The sequence below is a fragment of the Frankliniella occidentalis genome, unplaced genomic scaffold, assembly GCF_000697945.3.
Source record: "Frankliniella occidentalis isolate FOCC.00 unplaced genomic scaffold, Focc_3.1 Scaffold68, whole genome shotgun sequence".
NCBI lineage: Eukaryota > Metazoa > Arthropoda > Insecta > Thysanoptera > Thripidae > Frankliniella > Frankliniella occidentalis.
The window spans coordinates 1,222,083-1,231,447 of NW_026267198.1; the positions used below are offsets into that span (position 1 = coordinate 1,222,083).

Here is a 9,365-nt window from a genome sequence, read left to right on the forward strand (position 1 = left end):
GCCTGGCGCACATATAGCTAGGCCTGCGGCGCTGACACCCGAGACGGGGTAATAGGAGTGTGTATACAATTTTTCGAAATGAAGTCTTTTAAATGATTTAATCGACCATTTGATCATTTTCGGCTCATTTTGGTCAAGAAATACCCCCTAGCACCTAAACGGTACAAGATAGAGCCAATCGGACGAAATTTTTGCCTGAAGGGCTCTACTTTGACAAGTTACCCCTTAGGAACTCATAAAAAAATATGTTGATAAAGATTCATTTTGCGACCTGTAGTTTTTGATTTTTTTAAAAAGCCAATTTTTGAGCTAGAATGCTCATCTTCGAACTCGATCTGTCTTTTTTTGGTACAAAACGACCCCTAAATTCCCAGATCGCTATCTCAATCTATTCTCGAGTTATCGTGCGGACAGACAAACACACAAACAAACAAACAAACCCACAAACAGAATGAAACTTTTTCGGTCAGTGGAGTAATGGGCTTCGCTAATCGCTCAGCCAACAAGGTAGATGTACGCCAGACCACGTCTCGCGTAACAGGCTTCGCGATACCTCACGAAACACTGTTACGCAGCGACGCGCCTGGCATACATCTACCTTGGCCTGCGGCGCTGACACCCGAGTCAGGTAGTGCAAAAATGTGCACAAAGATACTGGCCTCCGGCCCGTCAACGCCCGTCAGTTCGACTAATCATGCATGGTTGTACATTTTTTCGCTTATTTTCGCCAAAAACACCCTCTAGTGCCTCAACGGTTTGAGCTAGAGCAAAACGGACGAAATTTTCGCCCAAAGACCTCTACTTTAATGAGTTACCCCTTAGGAGACCATAAAAAAAATATTTTCAAAAAACGTCATTTTTTGGACCCGTTGTTTTTGATTTTTTAAAAATCCAATTTTTGAGCTAGAATGCTCATCTTCGAACTCGACTTGTCTTTTGAAGGTACAAAACGACCCTGAAAATCCCAGGTCGCTCGCTCAATTCGTTCTCGAGTTATCGTGCGGACAGACACACACACAGACAGACAGACGGACAGACAGACAGACAGAAAAAGTTTTTTCCGACCAGACGGAGTAATAGGCTTCGCTTATCACTCAGCCAATGAAGAAGTTTGTGTTGAAAAATTAACAGGACATTTTTCGTCAAATTACGAAAAAACTTCCAACAGTGTACGCAAGTTGAATTACATATATTGATTTATTTGCGTGGCAGCTCAAACGTATTACATATAATTATTTGAATGCTGTACTTGCGTTGACTAAACTCTTGTTTCCTCTTAATGCATATAGTTCTGTGTTACTTTTAACAGCACTGGATGTTCTGACGAGGATTGCAATAGCCGTGGAGCGCATTGCTGATCAAGGAGCTGCATCTGGTTTAGCAAATGTCGGGCCAGCTGCCAACGTCATGCCAGCTTCCAACGTCATCGAACCTTCCAATGTCATGCCAGCTGTCAACGTCATCCAAGCTTCCAACGTCATGCCAGCTGCCAGCTTCATCCAAGCTGCCAACGTCAAGCAAGATGTGGGAACCCCAGGCCCAAGCAACTACGGTGTCCTAGAGATGAGTGAAGATAGTGATGGTAAGTGTGTAATATAATCTTATCTTTTCTAGACTTCTGATATTGTGAATCAGTAACTTCACACCATTGTCAACTTGTGGAACTTCATAGCATTCCCATTTACAAGTGACACGTGCATGTTTTGTGTATCAGTAAAAAGTTGGATAGTTACTCGAACTATTTTTCCTCGCAGATGAGATTGAAGCTGGTAAGCGGTGCGGGGTCTGCAAGGGCCCTTGTGCAACAGCTAATGCCCTAGACTGTGGGCACTACCCATTTTGTGGACCATGTGTGGATTCAATGACTGCTAAGGCAAAATTCCATACTGCACAAGTTCAAGTGTCCATATTGTATGAAAATTGTTAAAGACATTTTAGAGTTGAACCTCTCTTCGTTTTTCTATCATAACTTGTGGAACTTTTTAAAGTATTATTTTAGAGCTTGAACTACAGTCTTCCATTTAATCTCTTTTTAGTAATTTATTGCACTCAATATATCTCCTCTTAAGCAGTTTCAATTCCATTGCACTGAATATCACTTAATCTTGAACAAATGTTTTGTAGGACTAATTTAACTAGTTGGTAGGAGTGGACAAAAAATAAGAAAGAAAAATCTTAAAGAAACATGGGAAGGGCGGATTTGCAACTTATTCGTAGTACACATTAAGTCACATGCCAAAATACACAGAACTCCTTGATCAGCAAAAACTATTGCTCTAAACAAACAAAGGAATCAAAACAAAAACTATTTATTCTGTATTCTCTAATTGTGCATTCTCTCTTCACTTTGATTTGACCTATGGTGCCAACATTAAGTATAAGCATTACAAATAGCATCGGTAACAACAATTGTATTGCTTCTATAAGTCTAGATCATAATACAGGCATCCTCATATGAACATGAATATGGATGATAACATATAGTAACTACTTATGAGAAGCATCGCAATTAAGCCTCCTCCACTGCCCTGTCATAGGCGTTTGCAAATGTGTACGCTGCTGCCCGCAGGTATCTTAGGATAGCAGCATCTCTCAGTTGGGGACCAGCTTGCCTGAGGTCATTGGCAAGACGGCGGAGGCGTCGGTCATTGGCTATTGATGCAGCCTTCCTTCGGCGTCCAACAACCTCACCGTTTTCTAGTGCATTAGCATCAATCCAGGCTGCATCCTCAATCGAGGCAATGCCACCTGTAATTCCAATGAAAAGTATAACACTAATTAGGGCAATAAAAAATCACCATATAGAATGAAGAGAACGACAACGCTTTGCCAAAGCAAAAAATCTGTTCAAACTCTTTTGAAAATGGGATTTGTCCGATCAGATTGCATGTTTAATAAATTTTTGAGGTATCCTGCATCAATAACTTACCAATGAAGTCATAAATATTGGGGTGGGGGACCACCATGTATTTCTTGAGCTGCCTGTGATGGCTTTTACAGGTATTATTGGTACGATACCGGGAGCCATACACAGACATGAGCCTATTTTTGTGCTCATTGTTGATCCAGTTTATTAGGATGTAGTCAAAGAATGGTCTCAGGATACCATATATTCTGCGACCTTCATTTCTGGCTTCATTCATGATGATCAGAAATCCTCTTCTAAAATATCTGCGGGGCAGCAGAGGAATGTCACAGCAGAGCCTTACCAAACTGCGCACAGGTCCATCCCTCCTGAGATGTACAGTCATGTGAAGTTGCTCTTTGGCATACCTGATGAAGGCCTGTAAATTATAAACCAATATTTTAATATTATGTTTAAAGGCACACTGAAAATTATCATCTCCTATTTTTAGGAGATTTTTAAATTAAGTGTTTAGAGGTAACCATTATCTCACATAAGAGAGTTTTTATATGCATAAAATGATAATATTAAGTTACATGGTCAACATATTGATAGCATTAATCATGACACATAAAATTTACAAGAGTGTAAGAAACATGGAATGAAAAAGCTTATAACAAATTAATTTTAAGCACTGCTAACAGCTCCTTTATCTTCCACAGGACTTTACTAGATGTCCTTCTCTGGTGGAATTTAAAAGATTCATATGCACCCAAGGTGTACAGCTTCAATAACACAAACCATTTATTTTTGAAATTGACAAATTCCAATGTTATTTTTCTTCTCTCTTATCTCTTGTATTACAGTGCCCCTTAACAAGAGCTCCACTGCTCCATCATAATAATCCAACTATAAAGTTGCTAAATCTTGCAAATCTGATAATTGTCTAGATAAAAACTTGCTTGGCATTTCTAGAAAATATTAATTTTACAATATACAATAGGAGTATTATCATCCCAGACTCGACAATAATCTTTTGCATTACAAAGAGTAACAAAAGCAGACAACTTAAAAGCTCCATAGACTTTTCTCATAGATGATTTAAGGAGGTAAACCACTTTGTTATTTTGTCTTATTGTGCAGGAAATTAAACTTACACGAACAACATGGAAGAAGCAGCCTTGAAGTTCTGCATTCGGGAAGTTGTCCTCCCAAGCATTCTGGGCAGCAGGTTCAAAGTCAGTTACTATTTTCCTTACATTTGGTGCACCATTCAAAAGTGCATGCAGAGCTTGCAACACAGCATCATATGCACTCTCAGTCCGTCTTGTCATTATGACAGTTGCAATAGGTATAATATGGTGGTTCCAGTTACCTACCACAGTGTAGACCTACACAAGAAAAGAAACAAAAAATAGTATTGAAAAAAGGACAACATTTGAATTTGAAAGGACACTACTAAAAACAATAATTCGGAAATTTAAGAGGAATTCAGGCTAAAGATAAAGTTGTGAATTTTGTAAAATTTAGTCACAGCAAAAATTTTGAGTTAAGTTCAGTAGAAGAACTTACATCCAGGACGAAGCATGCTTCCAAATATTATTTCCTTTTTAACGTATGACAGGTTTTGTCCATTATGAAACTCATACCAAAAGAACAAATTCTATACCTAAAGGAAGATCTGAGATATACACTATATCTAATAATGTAAGCGATCACAACACGCTACTCTGGTCCTTCAAAATTAAAAACTTCATAATACCAACTGATCTACCAACCACAACTGAAAAAATTAAAGTTAGTAAGTTAATTGAAAAGTATTCAGAATATATCAATGTGGACCTACAAGAGTTTGGTACAACAGAGGATATCTCAAAATGTTTCCACTCGTCATTCACTCGCGCTCTAACTGAAGCAACTAAGATTAAAACTGTCGCAAACAAAAAGAAGAAACTGAACCCATGGACAAATGATGAGCTGATGAATCTCTCAAAAACTAAGCAAAAAATTTGTAAGAAAATCAAACTTGATCCGACAAGTGAATACTACAAATCCCTACATCATAATATAAGCAGCCAAATAAATGCCTTAAGAAGAAAACTAAAAACAAACTACTATGATAATGAAATGGAGGGTCTTATAAAAAAGAAGAGACCTATTTGGACTGTACTTAAAGAACTAGCCGGCATTAAGTCACAAAAAGGAAACAAAATTGAGACAATCGAGTTTGAAGATGTCACTTATGATAACCAGTCCCATATTGCTGAAGCACTAAATAAATTTGATATCAATGTTGGACCTAATCTATCAAAGCAGCTACAACCAGGTATGGGCAACTGTCTAGATGCAGTAACCTGCATCTCAGATGACCTTATTCTAAAAGAAGTTACAGAAGAGGAAATATTAAATACCATCAACAGCCTCACAAATAAGACTTCTAGCCCCAATGGGATAAATAACAAATTCTTAAAACAAACAAGTCTTAGTGTGGCCCCAGCACTCACAAAACTTATAAACTCCTCTTTCCAAGAAGGAATATTTCCCCAAGAAGCAAAATTAACTGAGGTCAAACCAATCTTTAAGTCTGGACTCTCAACCGAACCGGGAAACTACAGGCCTATTTCTATCCTATCTGCCCCATCCAGGATATCGGAAAAGTCAATGTACAAGAGACTCTTGGATCACTTGAATACGACTAATTTCTTCGCAAATTCACAATATGGTTTTAGAAAGAATAAAGATGCCCAAGGGGCAATCTTTGATCTTGTTGTCAATATCCAGCATAGTCTAGATACAAATAAGAAAAGCATTGCCATATTCATTGATCTCAAGAAGGCTTTCGATACGGTAGATCATCAAATACTCCTAAAAAAATTAGAAAAGGCTGGAGTTAGGGGCCGAGCAAATGATTGGTTTGCCTCCTACCTCAATGGTAGAGGTCAATATGTGAGGCTGGAAACAACTTGCAGTAATACTCTAACAATCCTATGTGGAGTTCCACAGGGCTCCATCCTAGGACCCCTGTTGTTTCTTATATATACAAATGACATAGTTAACCTTCCACTGCTTGGTAAACTTACTTTATTTGCTGATGACACAGTCTTATTATATGAAGGAACTGACTACAACAGCATTCAAGAAGCAGCCATACAAGATCTACAAACTCTATATAACTGGTTCTGTCTGAACAAACTCTCCTTCAATATAAAAAAAAACTAACTATATGATTTTTCATAAGATGTCAGAGGAACCAAAGGATCTGCTTATGCTGTTGGAAGGACAAGCACTACAGCGAACTGAAACGTTTAAATATCTTGGACTGATTCTTGATGAAACACTCAGCTGGAGTGACCATATAAACAACCTCCTGCCCAAACTTAGAGCAGTGAGTAGGCTAATCTTTCGCCTTAAAAAAGTCCTCAGTTTCGACAACTTAAAGAGCCTGTACTATGCTTATTTTCATTCACATTTAATATATATGTGCAATATATGGGGCCTGACTAATCAAATTACAGTATCAAAAATAAGAGTGCTGCAAAATGGTGTCATTAAGACTATGCTCGGGGTTGATAGAATGTATCCAACAACTCAACTTTATAAAATCACCAACATCATGCCCTTGGATACTCTCATAAAAATAAGACTGGTCACCATCATCATACACCACCTCCTCAACTTCAAAACTATCTCCACCCCTCTCTCCACCATTAGATCCATTCACAATAAAAATACCCGCTCTCTCAATCTCCTCTCACTCCCCCCAGTAACATCAGTTAAATATGGAAACCACAGCATTCACTATCAAGCTCTGAACATCTACAATATCCTTCCAATCCATATCAAGCAACTCAACAGAAGAAATATAATCAAAAAGCAACTAAAAGCTCACTTCTTGGACCTGTTCTGCAGAGATCTCCTACCAGTCTACTTTGACTCTAGTCACAATGTTTTTTCAAATTAATTTATCTTTGTTAAATCTTCAAATTAATTTATTTTTGTTAAATCTTCATTATATTTTTATCCGTGTTATTGTTTAAATACTTGTTGCCGTGCATCGCTCACCGCACCCAACTAACAATTGTATAGTCCACAACAGGACCAGTCCCTTTGGACAATCTCTTTTCAATAGATAAATAAATAAAAAATACCTATATATTATTGTTTTCAGTGATAATATGCATATCCTCCACAAAAATTACCTGTGAAGCACGTGTCAAATCTGGAATAGCTGGAAGAACTTGAAACGTTCCATCACCAAAAAAATAATCCATGTTTCTTGCAGCAAAATTGATCATTCTTCTGGATGCAAATATGACACAGTGAGAACCGTCAGCAGCATTCACTGAAGCAGCATAAAAGTTGTCCCTTCCATCCTTTGTCATGGTAATAATTCTGTTTTGCGGTCTAAGAATTTCAGATAACTCCTGCAATGATTGTGGTGGCTCGGGATAAATAGAACGCCTTGCCCTCTGCATTCAATGCAATGCAGGGCGCATTCGAGCAAGGGACACTCTTTGCTTTACAGCCATATTATATCTGCAATAAGACATTGAGGATATTTCAAACGTAAAGGAGACACTTACAAAATTTCAATCGTAACACATGTCTTCCAACTTACGGTTATCTTTCCTGATTAATGATAGTTCTGAAAGATACATATTCTGCTGTCCTGCACCTGGCTAAAATTTTTCCTCGGAGCTCCCTTTCTGCAGGCTCATGAACATCAGGATTATGATTGTGAGTATTAGCTTTGCTAATGAAACCGTCCCTTTCGTTGAAAATAGCCCGTCCATGGCATAATCTGCCCTCATATTTTGCACATTTTAGGTAAACACTCGTATCGGTTACACGATTCTTCTGATAGACATACCCGTCATTTTTGTGATACACAAATGTACCAGGTTGAGTACCTGGTATTTTAACAGGCAAGCGGGGCATTGCCATGGCTAAGCCGCCTAACAACCTGGTTCAGGGACAAAAACTTAAGACTGGTTGGTACATATTACCGCGCAAAACGGCAAAGCAACTGACAAATGAAGGAGCAAGGGGTAGGGGTAACAGGGAGGGGAGGGAGAATGCAAGGGAGGGGATTCGGGGTCCCGCAGCGTTAACGACTGCGTATGCATCCGATTTTGGAGAAAGTGCACAGCATATAAAACTGTGTGAAGTAAAATAGAGAAATGAACTAAATATTTTGAATAGCCTATGCTTAAGTTTACTGTATAACATCAAGTGATATATATATATAAACTTCAGCACACATACCACCCTAATACCAATCTTTAACAGATGTTCTCTTAAAAACAAACCCCACTGACACCCTCTGAGAAATTAGGGAAATCCAGGTGCCAGAACAGCTCTCTCCCTGTACTTTATTGCAATCCATACGAGGTAAAACAAGAAATTTTCCACAAAGTATTCATAGTTTAGGATGTGTCTATAAAAATTTAAAAAGCCCTGGGAAAAGTGATAAAACTGAGTAATGATACAAATCCACTTGAAATTTCTTTTGAATTCAAGTCAGCCCTCTGCATTACAGTGTAAAACAGGGTATTTATTTTCCCCCTAGAGAATTAATACGTCTCAAACACACTATCTGTTTTCAAAGTTGTTGTTGTGAAACACAACCAGGGATGCATAAGTTGGGAATGAAACAGCCCCAATACAGGGCGTCCTTTGGATACAATGCATATAATTCAAGTAGGTACATCATGAGGCAAGAATGACTATTTCTTAAAACCAAATTATTTAATGGAGTTTTTAGAGGGAATTTTAAGGATGCCCAAGATTTTGATGAGAAAAGGAAACCAATCAAAGTAAATTACAACAGAGAGGGAAAAAAATACCATATTAAAATGCACATCAAATGAGTAACTGGACCAGCGGCAGTAACGTTGAGAACCACACACTGAATTTTACTGCTATAAAATTTATCGTATGTTCTTGAGAATGGGCGAGGATCAACATTCCTTGGAAATGGAGAGTCCTTAGGGGTGATTGCATTTCTGCAGAGAGAATAGAAAACAAAACAAACTAAAGTACTTTGAGAAAGGCTATGCTACAGCTGAAACAAGAAGATGTAGAACAAATTTGTATCTGTCAAATACTTACCGTGCCAGATGTTTCCAGATCAAAACGTAGGGCCCCGTGCGTTAACATTATGCACGGGGTAGCTGAGCGAAGTGCATTAAATTTACAGAAGAGATAAAAAACAGAAGAAAACTAATAAGGGTCCGCCTATTAGGTAGGCAACCGTTCTCTGCTCCTAGACCGAAAGAGATTGGGGGGGGGGGGGGGGCCTTCCGGTGGGGGGGGGGGGGGGGGGGGGGGGGGCTTAAATGTATGCCTTACTGCAGTTCACTTACAGAATATGCCTGCTACTGTTCCTTCCTATCCCCACTGCCCTCCCCCTACTTAATTTACCCTTTTCTGTAATGCCATATGAAGCTCACATTTCATTGAATTCCCTTTATTTGTGAAAGGTGAAATTCTGTTAGATTGCCTCTGGTTGAAGTAAAAT

The 9,365-nt window shown here is 38.6% G+C and overlaps 1 protein-coding gene across 1 annotated transcript; it reads right to left on the bottom strand.

Moving 5' to 3' along the window:
* Positions 1 to 1,106: 1,106 nt before the first annotated feature.
* LOC113216462 (uncharacterized) lies at positions 1,107 to 9,093 on the bottom strand. The gene is made up of 5 exons (XM_052268376.1): positions 7,464 to 9,093; positions 7,045 to 7,381; positions 4,003 to 4,236; positions 2,930 to 3,284; positions 1,107 to 2,748 (listed from the first exon to the last, which is right to left on the bottom strand). The coding sequence occupies exons 2-5, from the start codon at positions 7,318 to 7,320 to the stop codon at positions 2,510 to 2,512; spliced, it is 1,104 nt and encodes a 367-aa protein (XP_052124336.1). The 5' UTR covers positions 7,321 to 7,381; positions 7,464 to 9,093; the 3' UTR covers positions 1,107 to 2,509.
* Positions 9,094 to 9,365: the final 272 nt, after the last annotated feature.

Excerpts from the sequence above, each read along its gene's own strand:
- LOC113216462 (XM_052268376.1), bottom strand. The coding sequence starts at position 7,320 with ATGCAGAGGGCAAGGCGTTCTATTTATCCCGAGCCACCACAATCATTG. Across the intron at positions 4,237-7,044 it reads ATTTGACACGTGCTTCACAG|GTCTACACTGTGGTAGGTAA; the intron begins GTAATTTTTGTG and ends TTTCTTGTGTAG. Across the intron at positions 2,749-2,929 it reads CAATATTTATGACTTCATTG|GTGGCATTGCCTCGATTGAG; the intron begins GTAAGTTATTGA and ends TTGGAATTACAG.